The 19,603-nt window shown below is 44.5% G+C and overlaps 1 protein-coding gene across 2 annotated transcripts in view; it reads left to right on the forward strand.

The window, feature by feature from the left end:
• Positions 1-17,541: 17,541 nt before the first annotated feature.
• LOC120808744 (A-type voltage-gated potassium channel KCND2) overlaps positions 17,542-19,603 on the forward strand; it is a 29,284-nt gene continuing 27,222 nt past the window's right edge. For both annotated transcript variants that reach the window (XM_040161848.2, XM_040161849.2), the window contains exons 1-2: positions 17,542-17,991; positions 18,241-19,427. In XM_040161848.2, coding sequence (XP_040017782.1) covers positions 18,316-19,427 — 1,112 coding nt within the window. In that variant the 5' untranslated portion in view covers positions 17,542-17,991; positions 18,241-18,315. The remainder of the gene's footprint in view (positions 17,992-18,240; positions 19,428-19,603) is intronic.

Consider the following 19,603-nt stretch of genomic DNA (forward strand, 5'->3'; position numbering starts at 1 on the left):
TAACATCCCGTATTTGTCCAGATGCAATCACAAGATGGCAGCATAGTCAAACTCTCCTCTAGATCTAAGTACCAACCTAAATCCACCAGAGCAAAATCTCCATTGTTCCCGGTGAAGATTAACTACTTCATCCTCAGCACAAGGGAGCCTGCGGAGCATGGAAACCAGAGGCATCAGCTTTCATAGTGTGTGTGTAATTAATCCTGTTGGATCAGAGATAGATGGAACACAAGCGGTTTCTGTTGTGGCATCGTCGTGGGGTGGAGGGAGACCCTGCTGTGGCCCAAATCAAGCAGAACGGAGGGAGTTTTAGCCTCTCGCTTGTGTGGGTCCCCACTGCACATATGCGAGTGTGTGCGATCACCTGTGTCTCCTCCGTGGCCTTCTGTGTGTCCTCTGCGTGGTCTACAAGTCCCACAGCCCCTCTGTGAGTCAAGCCGCCAGCCTCCACACGCTGACACACACCACAAGCACCAGCACCATTCTTCTCACAGAGAGGAGCCTATAATTAGGTGCTAATTTTCTCTAGTTCCACTGTGACATGATGCTGGGGGCCATGGTGAGGAGTGAGTCTTTCATTTGATGAACAGCGACGAGAGCTTGACTCTGGACCATCTGGCCAAGTGTCTGGCGTTGATGCCCGTTCTGACGCTGGGACCTGAGCAGGGCCCACCCACGTCAACCTGCTCCTCCGGACCGGGACCGAGGCGTCTGTCCAGCCCAACGTGTTTACCTCAAGTAGCTGCCAAGTGAATCACATGCGCGTGGAAGACACAGTTCCTCGCTATGCAGACAGCAGCGATCGAGTAAGTAAAGAGAGAGAGAGGGGAGAGAAGAAAGGAGGGAGGAGAGGAGGGAGAAAAGGGCACGAGACTATGGGAGGAAGAGAGGGTGAAAGATGGATTAGAGGAAGAGAATGGGATTAAAAGAATCCTGATGGAAGAAAGCGAGACAGACAGGCACGCACACGCTCTGAAAGACACAGAAACGAACAAAGACAAAATCCCATCTGAGACAAACTAACAAACACGCACACTGTATGTGAGCTAACGCTTGCTAGATTCATTTAGAACAAGCTAATACATTGTATAGTTTAACCTTCAAGCGATCACAAATGTTGGACTTAGTGAAATGGGTGATGACTTATTAATTCTGCTCTAAGGAGGATCAATGGGGGGGGGTGGGGGGTGGGCATGGAGATGCTTCTGTCTCTCACACATACACATTCTCAAAAATAGGGATTAGGTTAAGAGTAAAATTATGTAAAGGCATGCCCCCAAAAGCTTTTGAAGTTGGTGCTCTTAGGGCAAAAAATCTCATTCTGTGGCTTTCCCCCTATCATGCTGACTCCTGCTCTTCCATCTACTCTGATCCAGCCCCTCCCCTCCATCCTTCAATTTAATTTTTCCTCCCACTCTTTAAATTCTAATAAATCCAAGCCTCTGCAGATCAAGTAGTATATTTTCTTTAAACTTCTTCTGTCACCGCAAGCCTTGTTCCCCCGGCTAGCTTCTTCTACCTTTGACCTTCACTTATCAATACAGCCAGTCTCTTCATCTCAGATGGAAATCCCTGTGGAAAACATCCATGGCTGGGATTAGAGACAAAAACACAACAACAGCTGGATTAATGAATGGACATCAAGTGCAAGGATTCAAGGGAAGAAGCAGAGTAGTAATTCACTCATTTGGGTTCCATCGGAGCCCCAAGGCCCTGGAATGTAATTGCTTCATGCATAGTTTATACACGCATATGCATAATAAACCAAATACACTGTATTGTTTTTCTGTTTATAAAGAAGGCTACACTTGTAGACCATTGAGTTCAGATTCAATGGAATGTGTCTAGTAATGGAATAGCTCATATCTGGGTCCAATCTCTCCCCTTAAGAATAGCCAGACACACAAGGGACCAGTGTAAGGTATGCTGTCGCATGATTGAATCAGGAGCATGTTTTGTTTTATTCATATAGAACAAAGATAAAGAATTCATACCAGAGTGGTGTTGCCACGCTTTCTTCAGTGTCCCGTACACAAATCCTGATTGAGAATCAGATGGACTCTGAGCACAAATTAATTCACTTTGCTTAGGAGCGTAAAAACAATGGAAACGGACAGAGGGAGGTCCCACTGCGCGCCGGCAGAGTGTGTTCATGCAGCATGCAAATACGTGAAGCTGGTTCAACCTATTTCAAAACAGTCCAGGAAGGCGGAACATGCTGCACTATACACAGGGATGGATTTCTGTTGATGGAAGCCTGAGACGAGAGATGCATGCCAAAGAACACCCCGGGCGTTTTCCCCCTGGTGCCGAGAGCGAGCGCCAATACGCAATACCACACACATTTTAAAGACATATACACACACTCAAGCTTGACCAGCCATTGGTACTGACAAGGAACCACAACCTTGCAACACCGCACACATGGAAAGAAAACAGCATGATGCAAAATGTTTTGGCTTCATGTTGTGAATGAACAGGCAGGGGCCATGACAGGAAAGGAAAAGCTTTCGCTGAATTAAAAAGGTGTGCTCACACTCCTTTTGTGGAGCAGCAGGGGTGTGTCAGGGCCCCCCGTTCCCCCGTGTCTCCATCTTTAATTGGAGTGTATCCCCTGCCCTGTCCCCATCCCACTATGTGGGAAGAATGATGCTGTGCCAAATGGATACCTCCCGCCTGCCCCCCCCATGGAGTGCATGTCCTTGATGTGCCGGTTTGACGATGCCCCACATTGACTGCAGATAAGCGGCAAATCAGAAGATTTGTTTGTCCTCTCTAAGCAAGGGTTGGGCCATTCAAGGAGAGAGACCAACCATGGCTGTGATGGAGTGGGGGCACCTGTGCGACAGATGTGTATTAGTGTGACTGATGTGTTCTGGGTGAACAGGCTGCGCTGGGTCACCCACACCTGGAGGAGGAACACACACCTGGCGCTGTGTTTGTTTCGATCAGTGTCCAAAAGGCAAACAGCTGAGCCAAAGGTAGCTTTTCAGGGTATCACCTCCAGTGAAGATTTAGGAGGAGATAACGATGTTGTAATTACCTGCGCGAAATTGGAACTGTGGATGCTCAATGAGCTATAAAGAAGGTTACAGTGGTCCCCTTGGGGTAATTGTTTCAAAAGCCTGCAACAGTCTGGTCCAGTGATGGCGAAATTGGAAAGGGTGGTATCCTGTAATTTCTCAGATCACTGGAGCGTGTCCGTTGTGTGGGGTGAAACTCAGGCTGATTTGAAATGGGGGCATAACTTTTTTTGTTCCCTCTTACTGTAGGAGTCAAAGCCATTGGTCTCAATCAGCTTTCAACCAAGATACGGCAGGGCCCTTTGGGTCACTGGGCGCCAAATGCACTTCTTTTTACATTTCAGTGAATATGCCAAATCCTATTGCAGCGAATTTCTCTAGTCACGGCCACAGTGCCTCTATGAAAATCGTGTTGTATCAAAATATGCATACAAGTTGTTAAGAGTGCGGCGCAATAGATAGAAATAGCTCTGTTGAAAAGAAATATATCCCATTTGATGCCGCCTAGATGGGCCGTTTCTTTGATTTGCATAATGTAATTCAGGGCACACTCTGAAATGTTCTAATTCATCACAGCGTCAGGCCAAGCTAAACAATGCTGTGGCCCTTGAGCTTTGAAAGGGTAACGTGTTTCCAAATATTAGAGCAGATTGACTGTTTACTGCCTAAACAAGTGCTGGACCTAATAGATGAATCTTAATGCAGGCAGGCGGAGTTGCATGGTGGGATATTGTTTCCCTCGTGCTGGCTTGAGCGTTGGAAAGCTGCAAAATGGACGGCTGCCCCTCTGATCTTTTGCAGCCGCGACCTGACGCTGTGATCCATGTGTCTGTGGCACAGCTAGTTTGGTTAGAGTTTTATAGATGTATCATGCGTACACTGAGCTGTCTGTAAGATAGGAAGATGATAGGAATAACAATAAATGTTCCGTGGTGAATTGGTGCGTGGAATGTCTTTTTTGACTGCTGTATGAGAAAATGTAATGTGATGCATCACTGGCGTGTGTGAAAGTCGCAAGGTGTACATAGATTAAAAAACCCACACAGATGGACACACAGACACACAAGTCATTTCATCAGGATTGCTTCAAAGCGCTTGCGTTGCAGGCACTCTGTCTTCTAGACTTTCTCTTAGCCAGTGATTAATAAGGTGTTGCTTGCATTATTGACATTCTTTAAACTAGATGCCTATTTTTTTAACACGCATATTACATTATCATGTAGGTTCATTCCATATTATGTAATCTAAGTGCATCTCAGACCCCATGAATTTGATTAAGCATGTTGTCTTTAGTGTGTGTGGGATTGTTGCAGGCTACTCATGGGGACATAATGTCCCTGAGTATCAATAACATTTTATGTACATAAGACATCCCGTATCACCACGAGATACATAAAGTAGACTTGGTATTGTAAGAGTGGAAAGATAAAGGGGCAAGGCTGTAATATTTGACTTGGATTTGGAAAGATTGGAGGACAAAAGTGGTGACAGTAATGACAATGACGGATCATCATAGGAAATCAATCCATCTAATGAAAGCAATCTCTGGTCCTGTAGAGGATCCTATAGTTAATGCATGAAATATACATGTCACACGGGGACACTTACACAGGGTTGGAAGACAACACTGTGCATGTAGGAAGCATTGAGTCCCCGTCTCTACATTTGTTAACCATATAAAAAAGCATTTTTGCATATGTCATTTAAGATTTTTACCAAATTAAAGAAAATGAAGAAATGTATAACTTAGCAACTGTACTTCCCACAAGGTCTTCTGTTTTAGTTTTTGGCAACCTTGCTCAAATCTCATCTCAACACAGACCTGCGAGATTTGATGACTTCATCTTGCACAGTTGCTATCAAAGCCACAAAACCTGTCCACAGACAGACAGACATACAAAGACCTGGAAAAGCACACAGGGTTGCTGCTTTGGAAGATTACACTGCATTGGGTGTCTCACAGACCACATTTTTCAATGATGAGACACACACACAGAGACTCACAAGGCGAAATCAATACCATACACATGCTGGTGCAGATGATAATTTGTTTTACGGAGCGTTCAGTGCCCTTTGGCTCCTTCCTTTGGTTTTTACGATTATTCTGCAACCGCCTGATAACTGATAAGCACCAGGAAAGTTAGCGACAAGCTGGTGAACACGATGGAGCATTTGGTACCTAAAGAGCCAGATATTTTTTGGGTGGACCAAAACAAAACCACAGGGGGAGCAAATATCGGAATTACATTCAGATGACCACAGAAACAACTTAAAATGTTACATTGTTTGATGTATAAACAGATTGTTTGCTTAAACATTTGCACTATTAAATGCATAATGTGGTGTGATTATGATTACAGCTTGTTATGTTGCCCCTAGTGACAAAACACCGATCAATGTTTTCCTCTTTCGTATCGGTATTCATGCCATAGTAAGAATTGAGAGATCAAGTGTTTTGTGCCTCTATCTAGTTTTACAGATCAAATACTACTGTCACTAGGCATTAGAATAACAAGAATGAAGGTGGTAACCTTGAAATTCATTAACAACATTAGGAGCATCACTGTCATGTGCACACATTGGGTTTGTACCAAATAACCAACATTTAGAAGAGGAGGGGTTAGGGAGGGATTACAATCATAATATTATTCCCAAGGACGTGAATTCATCTGGTTCATTTGAATGTGATAAAAAAACTGCGTAATAAGCACATATATATTAATATGTATATATACAAATATGTGTATGTGAGTGAGTGGCAGCTTGTTTAGCGGCATCTAGGTGTGTGTTAGAAAGAAAAAAGGAAAGGAGTGAAAGAGGGAACATACAGTATGTGCTTGTGTGTTGATGTGAAAGCCCATGTGTGCATTTGCTCTATGTGTATTTGTTTATGGATTTGTTACTCCAACGGGAGATGTGTGTGTGTGGGGGATGGGAGGGGGGTAGGGTACAATTTTGTCTGTTGTGATCCAGTCCCAGCTGTGTCTCATTAACTGCTGTCATTTTAATCCTCTTAGTCAAATCCCATAATTTTGTCCATCAACAAAAGCATAAGCAACAGGGCGCTGAATTAGCTTCCCGGTTTCAGTAGTTCAAAAATGGAGGAAAGTATGGATTGAGGCAACCCTAGTTCAGCCACATCCACCCTTGGTGTTATGTAAAACAATCGGGACGCCTTGCCTTCACATTTTCATCGACTACTTGGTGCAAAGCCACTGGTAAATCTTGAAAACTGCAGAATGGTGGGAGCCGAACGGATTTGTTGTTTTCTAGCTTTACTCTGCTCATCTGCTGATTCTCCGGGGAGGATGAGCAGGTCGGTATAGCGTTGCATACCATTTTGGATTCCTGCAGTCAAATTCTAGTTTAACCGTGTGAATTTATTGCACAATGTATGACTGATTCAGTCCCGGCCTCCCCGTGCCTGACAGCCCTCTCCCCTCCCTGATGAAAGCTATTTTCCTCTCTTTCCCCACACTGACAGCTGGTATGTGCTCCTCACCAGCAACACTTCAGCTCAGACCAGCTCAATAGATTGCCGTCACTGCAAAAGCCTATTTCCGTAGCTCTTGCTGCTATGAATATAAGTGCAACATTCTGCAGTGCATTATCTCCAATGCAATTACCTCTTTCTCTCCAAATGAGTCCAACAATGCTGCAGTGCGCAAGCTCTTCAGGGTACACAACACCCAACTTCTTTCATGATGAGAAACTTGACATGCTTGTCCAAATGTCAAGCTGTCCACCGAGAGGCCTTGCAATGTACACAGAGCTTGTGGTTGGTTTTAATTATGACATTTATGAGATGTGGGAGAGCAACATTTGTTCTCCCCTTCTCCTGTGCCGGAGTTTCCCGAGGGGATTCTTTTTTTTTTTGGTTTTGATGACAGTGAATCGTCCATTAATTGAGGGTACAACTGGTGAATCGATCTGTCAGGTAGTATTTTCCCTGCCTGCAAATGAGTTTCTCTGGAAGCTGTTAGACCAGCTAACAGAAGGTTGCAGTATCGGCCCAGTGTATGCTAATGCCACGGCGTTGCAGTAGCTTCCCGTGATGCCTATAAAGTTCAAATCAACACATTGTAATTACCATCTCCTCTTCGGCGTACGGCTGCCCGTATGACTGCCTCCACCAGGAGAGTTAGGACAAGCTCCAATGCTTTACTCTCCCGTATGTCATCCCGGGCTGAAAAACAAGATTAAATTGGTTCTGCTCAACTATTTGCTGTCAGCTAAAAGTAGATGGTTCAGCCTAAGAGAAAAAAAGGTACCCCGTGAATGTGCGCCCGAACACTCAAACAGACAATAGAGGCGTGCACGTGCATATATGCGCGACGATGCGCACGCACGACCTCGCAACCGCCCACAAATAAACTAAATTCAAAGGCAGATTCTGAAAGCGCTCACGGAGAGAAGCTTCCGCATGCACACACACAAACATGAAAACATACAGTGAGTAAACACACAGGACCATCCATTAGTGGCGTGTCGGAAGTCTGTCGTTTCTTGTTTAGAAGATGTGAAGGCGTAGCCCGGATTTGTGACCTTTGTTGTGTCTGTGAGGCGTGTTTCCCCCTCTTTGGGGAGGATGATTAATTTCTGTTATTTACATTACTGCCCTCAAGGCTCTTCAATAGGCCTCCCACATTTGTCATTTCCACTGCACTGTTTTTCAAATGGAAATGAAATAGAATGTACTGCCTCCTGGGTCTGCCCCACCGGGGCTCTTTTAAGCAGAGAAGGCCCCAGAAAAAAAAAAATACTCATAATAAAACAGCCGTGTCAACACGGCGCTGCAGCAGTCATGCAGTGCAAAGTCTTTTGGCTCTAGTAAACAAAAAAATAATCTTGAGGGCTATTAGATACAGTGCTCACACCATTTCCACACTGCGCCTGTTTAATTAGAGCTCTGATTGGATGGCCACAGTCCATAAAGCAGCCATAACACTGGTTCGATCCAGCGGCGGATCATCTGCGCTGCTTTTTGAACGTTGGTTCATGGCCTGCGGGGACCACGCCATGCTCAGATGTCTTTCTGTGCATTACCACACCAATGCAGCAAGCAAACTCCCAGAGAAACACCTAGTGAATGTATGTTCACCCCGTTCTCACTTCCTCCTCTTCCTCCTCCTCCTCCTCTCTTCCAACATTTCAGGGCTTATTTCTTTCACCTCCTGGGAGCGTTGCTAAAAAAAAAAAAAAAAAAGTGAGAAGAAGAAACAGGGAGTTAAAGGGAAAGAGAGAAAGACTTGAAGGTGTCCTTAGAGCGCTTCTGCTTTATGGAAAACGCTGCGGCTAATCCTCAGAGTGTCACTGCACTCTCCGCATCCTAAACGGGAACCTTTTTGTACGGTAAGTACAGACACTTCTCCAGACGTGACTGCCGCTGTCCCTCCTCTCCTCGTTGCTTAGTTATGGGAGATGGGGGGATGGGGGGATGGGGGGGGGGGGGGGGGGGACCAGTGGCAATCAACTGCATGAGCTCTATTGTCACCATCATTAGCGTTCACCAACACAATTAGACTTTTTGTACAGAAGTCTCTGTTGTCATCGTTAGAGCCCGCTGAGGTTTGCCGGAATCGTCCGATTGGAAAACAGCAGCCGCTGATGAACCATAAGTGAGTCGTGGCCATTTATGCTAATCAAAGCTACAGCATACATGACACCTCGCTCTATGCTAAACAAAAGCTTTATTTTTCCCATTGAGTCGGGCTGGCGGTTATCCTCCAGGGTTGTATTACCGCATCTGGCCCACGGCTCAGCTCATAACTTACCGTCTCCATAATAGGCTTGGCCCTCTAAGCAAGCTGACCTGTTAGGCCCAGGACTGCTCGGCGGCGGTAATTACACATGTGAGCCATTTAAATGAGTATGATTAGCCAGTAACAAGCTGAAAGAGTGAAGGGAGGTGATTATACAACTTGCGTGCTGATTCATCCACCGGTGGGAAAAACCAAACCACTGCAGGTGAATATTTATGTTGCTTTATGCGGTTAGATTTTCTCTAACGATGTTTATGCATGTGGTGGTAAGCCCAACCGTAAAATGACCATCTTAAATTTGAATAAAATATAATTTTACTACTTATCGAGACAGAAGGCACACCAAGGCACAATGAAATGGAAGTTCTTTTATGTAGCTGTGTCTGCTCCCAAAGTCGAAATCTGTTTCGTATCAGCAGTTCAGTTTGGGATGCTCACCTTGAGTTTATTTCAGGCTCTTGTTTAATTTATCCACGCGCTTGTGTTGTCAGTGTAGCCCCTGAGCTCAAAGCCCCAGCATTGCCCTCTGGATTGTTTTTCCCTTTGCAGACAAAGAAACCTCTGGCTTGGCTTTTCAAAACAATTGCACTTTAATGTGGCAGGTTTATTTATAAAATAAAGTATTTATCATTATTTGAGCATCAAAAGATATGCTGGATAGTGTCATTTTAAACCTTGTATGTGCAACCCGCCAGCATAATATCTGACAAGCAGCTCCAGGGCGTTGGATGTCTGCTGTGAGCGAGAGCCAGATTCTGACATTGGTGAATGTCGATACCGCTGCCTCTCTTTTTTATCCATTTCAATACTCTCAAAAAACATACCAATCTACAGCGGCTGCAGTTGTTCCTGTGGGTGCACAAAACTTTAATTACCCGTGAATCGTGTTCTACCGTCTTCGTCTGATCATTTTCAAGGGAGTTGACCGCATCACAGTAGCAGAACCAAAAGATAAAAAGAGCCATAGAAAACCAGCCAAATTACATCTTGAATGCTTTGGCTGACTGATCTTCACTCGAGATGAAGTGAACCAAAGAGTGTGACTCTAATGTTCTCTTGCAGGCCAACGAACGCGATCAAATGTTGCATTGAGTAGAACATGACATCAAATTAGACAGAGATGATTAGTGGCCCTAGTATAGGTCGGTAATAAAGTGGTGCACGTCTTCAGTAAACGCTCAAAAACGCACATACCCATGCTAAAAAATACATTCGATAATGATTCTTCACTCAACTTGAAAATCTTCTTCGGGAGCAGGCAAACTCCAGCAGCCATCGGCATTAATAACATATTAAAGATGTATGTCTGCTTTGAAATTATAGTATTTTTGCTGGGGCTCAATTTGAAATCCATCACGAATGTGGGGGGGCTCACTAGCATGCAGCCAATGAATTATCGAAACAAGTGGCTTTCCTGCCTGTCTGTCATTACAACACTGTCAGATGTGATTTTGCTAGGGGGGCTGTTAAAGGGAGCACAGGGACTTATCTGCTGAGCTGTAAAATGATTTTCTGTCTCCTCAAGAGACACCGGTAGTGTGTGTGCGGGGGTATCAGTGATCTCAGAGTAATTAAGATATGGGCTCACATCACGCAAGGGCTTTGCACGAGGGAGAAGAGCGGGGAAAAGTGGACGTGAAATAGTTGAGTTTATAGGGGGACTTTGATTAATTACAAAACTCTCAAAGCACGGTCCACCCTCTTTTAAATTGAACTGCCATCCAACAGCAGCTGCTCAGGAGCTGATGACCTCAACCCCTCCTCTTTATCTAATAGGCAGGTTATCTCGTTATTCATTACAGCTCACCCGCTCGTTCGCTATATTGCTCATTCTGCGAGACTGACATGCACCATTATCTTTGTATCAAGCTGTTCCATGTAAAGATTTTCTTTAAAGGGGGAGACAATTGTGTGCTCAACAGAATATCAATTGAGATTATGACACATGGCACATCTGCAACGGCCTTTTCCTTTTTAATGCCCCAATTGTGCAGATTACCAGGTTTCATCCTTCATGAATTACTCTGAAAATAGCTTCTGATTGTAGTAATTTGTAAAAATCAACACGTTTAAGGGGATAGTTTGACGCTTTGGGAGATAGTGAGCGAGTTAGATGACAGGATTCACACAACTCTAATGTCCGCTCATTTAAGATTGTAGCGGCTCTCGATAAGGAAGCCACAATGAACTTTTATTTATGAACATGGAAACAGGCCATAGCCCACGACAAAACCACAGGCAAAACAATTAACGCTCTCTCATCAAACTCAAACAAATTATTCCTATCTTGAACCGATTTACATAACATACCACTCAGTCCGGTACATGTTAAACTACAGCCAGCAACTGGTTAGCTTAGCTTAGCAGAAAGTCTAAAAAAAAGTGCAAACTGCTAGCATGGCTCTGTGCCATGCTAGCAGATGAGTCAAATTACATAGTATACATTGCTTGGTTTAATCCAAACAAAAGCAGAATATCTAAAACCTGTTCTTTTGTTTGCCGGGGAGAACAAGTTTAAAGGCAAACTATTTCTTGTCTCTGAGCAGTTGCCAGGCTACTAGGCGCAGCTACAGGACGTAATTGCTCCCAGGCAACAAACGATTCACAACATGATCTTTGTTTAACAGATACAGTGTGTTTATCAAAACGTGTTAGAGATGCATATTTTGGAAAGAGCCAGGCGAGCTGTTTCCCTCTGTGGTAAGTGTTTAAGCTCCACGGTATTCGGATACAAAAACATCGATCATCTAATTCAATACCTGAAAGGCTTGTGAGCAAAAATGTTGAATTATTCCTTTAACTGTCAGGCCTTATTCCTTTGGTCAAATTTGGGATTGCTTGGGCTCAGTTCCCCAGAGACGATAAGTGTTCATTCATAGTCTGGTGAGTTGCACAACAAAAGCAGTGGGAAGTGAATGCGAAAATAATGAAATATGCTAAGAGAAGCAGCTCGCACTGCGCTTCCTTATGGATTGATTACCATGTGCATTCTCTGTCATCGCCCCGCTATCCACATCATTTCCTCTGCCTCTGTGGGTTGTGTGCTTTCTAGTAGAGCAGAAACAAAGTCAAAGAATCAGCCTAAAGAAGCTTTAGATGAAAGTGCTGATGCTTATCCCAGTTTACTGATATGATACATTTAGAAAAAGCCCTCCTCTATTTAGTCTTCCAAGCTGCGATGCTCATGATTGATAAAACCTTCAAAGGGACTAAATCGATCTGCCTCCTCCTAGCAAGATTAATAGGCCACACTTATATTCACCTACAGCGTTCAGTTTGCTTTCCAGCTCGTGTCTCCCTGGGCCTCTCACAAGATGTGTGGTTCAGGGAGGAATATCAGTTCACTGGTTGTTGCACTGAAAACTTCTCACATTTAATCGGAAACTAAGGACCACAAGCAAAACAAAAAGGACGGGACACAAGAGAGAGAGAGAGAGAGAGAGAGAGAGAGAGAGAAACAAATGTTGCTGTCCAGGTGAAGGGGAGGTGTGCTGTGCCTCCGTGATGATACTTCACCCTGAACAAACAGGCTGAGCCTCACGGGGAGAGGAAAGCATCGATCTACCCGTCTACAATCATAATACATCCACTTTTCCCCAAGTTTACTTTCTGGCATTCTATCAGAACTTTATACATTTTTGGGAGGTGACAAATCGATCTGCTGAGTGAAGGGAAACTTAAATTGTGAGCAGCGTTTGAGTGTGCGCTTATGTAAATGTGTCTGTGTGTGCAAAAGCGGATACGTCCCTGCAAGTGTTTGTGTGTCGTCTGCTTTGGAAGCATCATCTGCCATCTGGCCTCAAAGTACAGGGGCCACATGGTGGGGAAGCAAATGTCACTGACCGGGCCGGGCCAATGCCAAGTCCCGACAAATGACGTCAGGAGAGGCCAACACTGACATGGTCCAAACAAACAACCCGGCCACCGAGTCCGAAATCCTCCTGACCTCACTCGTCGGTTGCGTCTAATGATGGTGATCTACTGTACTGTGGAATTAGAGCTTATCCTAGAAAGACTGCTAAAATGCAATCATGAACAACAGATTGAATTACCGAACCAACTGTAGATCAAATTAAACAAGCAGTGACATTTACGTATCAATCAGCTGAAATTCTTAGCTGGATCCAATGAAATAACATCATCCAAATGAATAAGATTTCAATGCTGAAACAGGTCAAGTCATTTTTCTTTTATCTCGCATGCAATCCTGTGTGTTCCAACATATCAGTTCGCACCGCCGATGAACCCCGCAGCTGAACTAATTTATGTCCTCAGCCATCACTTCACTGCACAGGAGCAGCGAAGACATCAATGTCTCACCACTTTACAAAGAAGCTTCCTTTCACTTGGTTGCGGCTGCACAGACAGTGTGAACCTGTTGAAATGTTTAGGAGATCACATGGCATCTGCTCAACACCTCTGCAGTGGGGATTGTGTGCAACAGATGAGGCGGGTAAACGATACAATGTCCTTGGAGGAAAAGTTACTATTTCGATGTGGGTTTACCATGCAGTCTCCAATTTTTAATTACACACCTTGAGATAAACGCACATCTGTATTTCTCTGCTCAGCTGCAAGGCTAAAAAAAAAAAAAAAAATTCAAGGTTGAACTGACAGGGCAAGGTGAGGGGAACTATGGTGCATTTCAGTTTCAAGGCTGCATTTTATATTTTCCAGCCGATGTGCCCTTGTGCAGTGGCAGTTAAGTGACTCGCGGCCGATCCTGTGGTGATGTACTGTACTCGAGGAGTTCGTAATGCCCCAGCCAAATGCTGCGTTGTGTGTGCTTTAGCTATAGGCACAAGTACTCACAGTGACAGACACCCCCCTTTCTGTTGTAATCCCTTTTACACCTCTTCACCAGATGACAAGAGCTACTTTCCCTGTAGACACAGTAAGAGGGAGCTGAAAAACAATTAAAAATGTGCTAGTGGGTGGAACACTTGTCCCCATCTCATTGTTCCCCATCCAGGATGTATTGTATGTAATGATAGAATGATTTAATGAGTAGGACCGTGTTTAAAAAAGGAGTTTTCCATTTATTAGCCAGCCTGTAATACTGTAACATTCGTAGGCTTTAATGTATTTGGTTACATTAATGAATATACTTTTACTGCAAACAAATAAAAAAGAAAACACTGGTTGTGTTACAAGTAGCTTTTTGACAAGCAGCAGTTGTTAACTTACAGATTATCCAGTAATCCTGACGGATAAAAATTTGTCATTCTGTCGTCAAGCAAGAACATTATCCTCCCACTCCAGGCAACTCTCTTCCATGCACTTAGAATACACACGTGCACATGCACATACACACACAAACACACACGTGCATATAAAGCTCCACACATGAACCTACGCACGGATATCTGCATGGACACCGAGATGCAGACACACAAGCCATTTGCAAGAAAGAACAAAGAAGACCTACTCCTTTTTACACATCCGCAGGGGGGTCAATAACTCATTAGAGTCGAGGAAGGGCAGACGCAGCTCAGGAAGATGACGTGGTGGGAGACGGAGCCTTGGGCCGTTTCACCTTAGGATACCAGCATGTCATTGAGCCCAGAGGTCATAAGGATGATTCCTGACTTCTCTGGCAGCATGTCATAAAACATGTCAGGGTGTTCCCAGCCCTGAAATAGGATACTACGTATAATTTGCCTGTTTTATTCGTCTCTAACCTTTTTCTGCCTTTCTGGAATTTATACTGCCCATCCTCTTGGCTTTTTATTTATTACCATTTTATAGCCTGTCATGAACTTTGCATCTCGTTGAAATGCTCCATAAAAAGAAGTTTATTATGGGATTAAACTAGACCTCTAGCCCACTACCAACACGGCACAGAGCATTGTCCTGTGTGATTATCTTTTTAACTCAAGAAAGCGTTTATGGTATAGTAGAGTCATTCTGCTTACTCTGTCTTGCACTTACAAGATTGTAAGTATAGTTTCAAATATTTAGAGTTTCTTTTTTGATGACCACTGTCAAGTTGTGGGTTCCCCTCAACTTCTTCCTTATCAGGCCCTGGGTTGTGTCCAGTAAAAAGGACTAATCTGTTAAATCATCTCCATCACTAAGCCGAACCTGACTAAATATAGAAAACGGAAAACATGCAGATTTGTAGGCTGCAAAAGTGTGAGAGAAAAAACAAAAAGAGGATTGTGCGTGTGAGCTGACATGAAAGTCTGGGGGCTTATCAGACAGTCCATGTGTTTGTTTTGGATACATGCCTTTGAGTTAGAACGCTAAGAACACTTAATGACCTGTTTATGAAATGTATCCGGTTACACAACCTAATCCTAAAAGGCTTCCAATTTAAAAGTCTGGCTGGACAGAACAGGAATCTGTTTCTGTATTTATTCTTCTGGAAGCCACTGAAAAATCAGGCCCTTTCATGTGGATGCTTTTATCAGACGTATCAAGAACAGCAGTTTCCATCTTTAAGGTGATGCCCACAAAAAGTGCGATGAGTTATTCAACCTTGCTGAGGACACACGCTAATTACCTGATCCAAAGAGTAAATCCATAAACACAGAGACGATGTAATTAAATCATCTGCACCGCTCTGTGTCAACACCAATCTTCCGAAACGACCTTGGAACTATTTGGAAAGAAGGGTGCTCATGGAGAATGTCAGCACCCTGGAAGGTGACATTGTGAAGCATCACACCTGACCACCACCATACAACAGCCCTAATTAATGTAATGTACTGTATCTGTCGTTATAATGCGAGTAGATGGAATCCAGTGTTCTGATTGGTTGAGAGTCAGTCACAGAGGGTATATTATTGAGCGATAATGTACAGTTGCTGTTCACATTGACCTGAGTGTTCCATATCACTGCGCACTCAAAGTAACAGGTTAGATTTCAATAATGTAACAGTTCGAGGGTTGCCTAACAACACCCCCGAACTGTTATTATTGGACGATAAAGTACAGCCTCTCGTACCTTATTGCTTAAATATGCTGCGAAAAGAAAACAGGATAGAGCTGCGGTTTAACTTGCAGAAAGATCTTATAACGATGCACAGACTTTACAAATGCAAATGTCAATTTTCTGACTAAAACAATCCGATGTTTTGTAGAAATATCAGAAATGTAGAATGATTTTGACCAATTGCTTTGTTTCATTTTAATTACGGGATATAATGCTAAATAGACACTTTGAGTACCTTCTGAATTTAAACACTCTGGCTATCTGTGCCCTGACAAGCTTGCAGTATCCAGCTCAGCTGGGATGCCAGTGTTTGGTGCCATTTGGCAACCACTGGAATATTTAAAAGCCCTGATGAATACATAGCCTCTGGGCATGACTGCTCAAACTGAGCACTGAGTGTGCTCTGACATGCTCAGCATACACTAATGGGACTTCTGACAGACCTGTGCATTCATCCTAAAAAACTTGTTCCCCTCTGGCATAATGCCAGGGGGAACCAGTTTTTTGTGACCATTGCTGGGTGTGAGTATGTTGCACTGGCTGGAGATTTGGAGAACAAAAGGCCACTAGTGTGTCCATCAGCGGCTACTTATACACTCAAACTGTCCACGGGAAGGATGCTCGGCCGCTTCCGTCTTACTTGTTGCAAATCACAGTATTTATCAGAAAAACAGCTGTGGCATCTTATCTATAGCAAGTCGTAAATCGGCTAATCTAATGAAATTGCACTTTCTTGTGTCTTGTTCTTATGGGGTTGAAATGCACTTATTTTAAGTCTTTGGATAAAAGCGTGAGCTAACTGATGTAAAGTAATGTAATGTAATGCAAGAGAATAAATATACACCTCAATTTGAGGTCAAGAGTATGGGTCAAAGACGTCATTCATTTCCCAGAAGCTGAGCAGCTGTGGATACTTTACTATGACTGTACCCCCCCCCCCCCCCCCCAACCCCTCCTCCTTCCTCTCCCCGTGCACATATATATCTGTAGAAGATGTATAAAACATTCCACAAAATTGAAACGTACAGAAAGAGGCGTCGCCGCGAAGTTGAAGGATCTGGAGCTGTCCGTGGTCCTGAAAGACAAAAACGATTTTAAACGGGACAGAAATCGGTTCAGAGCTCAGTGTGAACGAGCTCTTCATATGTTCTAATCTGTGGGTCTGAGGACAAATTCAATCCACGCCGCAACACATGGCGCACGGTGGACGCAGCTGTCCGGATCCCTCTCCGAGGTGGCTGTATTTTGTTATAGAACATAAGAGACATTTCATTGATTATGGTTATTTTGGAAAATGTCAGAAGGGCAGTGTAACCCAACTATATTGACATTTAAAGCCGCGTTACTCCGTCGAGTAGCATCACAAAACGACACAATTCAAGAAATTCCATTTGTTGCACATCTGACATTTAAGAAATATAAACTAATTAGCCCAGATATTGAAATCAATAAGGCATCCTTTTTATGATGGTAAAACAAACCACGATATGGGCATTAACTCCCAAAACGAACTGGTATCACATTTATTATCTTTTTTCTCTCTCTGGATTATTCGAAATAAAAAAGAAGGATGACTTCGAAGGACTTTGCGCGTCAAATGTTGCCAGAAATTCTTCACGACCTCCACAGAAAACCCGCCAGCTTAAGCCAGACATTTCACGATTTTTATCATACACAATAGTAGTCTACATTTGGACAAAGACGTTTCCGCGGTGTGCAGCGAGGCTGAAAACACACAAACACAAGCAACTTGGAGCTTTTGGAGATACCGCCTTCTTGCACTACCGTTACGCATTGATTATTCCCCTTGGAGAGAAGCAGAAGCAGAGGAATTTCTGGGTGCAGATAGAACCACTCCTCTCTCTCTGCATACGATTGTCTCTCCTCTCTCCACAGCAGGGGCTTGGTGGTGCGGAGGGGGGGAGGGTGGTCTTGCAGTCGACGAGAGGAACAGGAGTTTTATTGAGGAGTAGGTGCAACGCGAGGAAAAACGCATCCAACCGAGCGCCGTTGCCTTGCGGAAGAAAAGGAGGAGAGGGGAGAAAAGAGAAAAGATCGCGCCTGGACGACTGACCGCTCTGTGACGAGAAACTGCCTCTCGAATTGTTTAACTTGTTGATGCGACGACATTCTACTGTTTTTCCTCTATCGTCTGGCTGCAGTAGCAGATAGATGGGTGACGGAATCGCAAGTATTCTCTTCCGAGGATAGCTGTTTTTTTTTTGTTAAACTCATCGTGGGTGCAATTTAAGGAACAGCCTTCCCTAAGGTGGGTGGATTTCTTTTTACTTTCACTCTTGCTTGTTGATTGATGACGTTTTCCAATTCGTGTTCTGCCGCAAAGTAAGCTTCCATAACTGAACAGTTAGAATAAGGAAAGGGCTTGAAGAGGGATACTCAACAGTACTATGCGCAGTGCCAGTATAAGTAAATAGGTTTATTTGTTTTCTTATTCTGTTGAGCTTCAGTGCCTCGCAAGCCTAACCACCAGTGTCTCTATCTGCTGTTCTTCCTGCAGATGCAATTCATCTCTGGACCATAGCACTGTGATAACCGGAGCAGGGTTGTATTAAAAAAAACACTATAGGCCAGCATGGCAGCAGGTGTAGCGGCATGGCTCCCGTTTGCCCGAGCGGCGGCCATAGGATGGATGCCCGTGGCGAGCACCCCGATGCCCATCCCTCCGCAAGACAAGAAGAAAGGCAAGGACGGGCTCATCATCCTCAATGTGAGCGGGACCAAGTTTCAGACGTGGCGGACCACTTTAGAGCGCTACCCGGACACTTTGCTGGGGAGCACGGAGAGAGACTTCTTTTTCCACGAGGAGACAAACGAGTACTTTTTCGACCGCGACCCTGACATCTTCAGGCACATCCTCAATTTTTACCGCACGGGGAAACTACACTACCCGCGACAAGAGTGCATATCGGCGTACGACGAGGAGCTCGCTTTCTTTGGTATAATCCCCGAGATCATTGGGGACTGCTGTTACGAGGAGTACAAGGACCGGAGACGCGAGAATGCAGAGAGGCTTCAAGACGACGAGGAGATGGACCAGAGCAATGACGTCACGCCGGTTAACCTGTCGTCCCGGGAGTTCCTGTGGCGGGCTTTTGAAAACCCTCACACCAGCACCTTGGCCCTGGTCTTCTACTATGTCACGGGCTTCTTCATTGCTATATCAGTGATGGCCAACGTGGTGGAGACGGTCCCGTGTGGGGCTTTGCCCAACAGGGCAAAGGAGATGTCCTGTGGAGACCGTTACGCCCTGGCCTTCTTTTGTTTAGACACTGCTTGCGTCATGATATTCACGGTTGAGTATCTCCTCCGTTTAATCGCAGCCCCCAGCCGGTACAAGTTCATGAAAAGTGTGATGAGCGTCATCGACGTGGTCGCCATCATGCCTTACTACATCGGCCTGGTCATGACCGACAATGACCAGGTGAGCGGCGCTTTCGTAACACTCAGAGTCTTCCGGGTCTTTCGGATTTTCAAGTTCTCCCGACACTCCGCGGGGCTGCGCATCCTCGGCTACACCTTGAAGAGCTGCGCCTCCGAGCTGGGCTTCCTACTCTTCTCCCTCACCATGGCCATCATTATCTTTGCAACGGTCATGTTTTATGCAGAAAAGGGCTCCACGGCCAGCAAGTTCACCAGTATCCCCGCAGCGTTTTGGTACACCATTGTCACCATGACAACACTGGGGTAGGTAGCTGCATATAAATCCATAAAATCCCTGCTGCAACACGTCCAGCATCAGCAGCAGCAGCAGCAGGCAGCGTATCACTCAGCCTCGATCAAATGTTCACATTAACAGCTGCACATCGTTTATTAAAATGCACGTGTTATTTGTGTTTAATGATTTACAAAGGTAAAACTGG

This window comes from Gasterosteus aculeatus, chromosome X (genome assembly GCF_964276395.1).
Source record: "Gasterosteus aculeatus chromosome X, fGasAcu3.hap1.1, whole genome shotgun sequence".
Lineage (NCBI taxonomy): Eukaryota > Metazoa > Chordata > Actinopteri > Perciformes > Gasterosteidae > Gasterosteus > Gasterosteus aculeatus.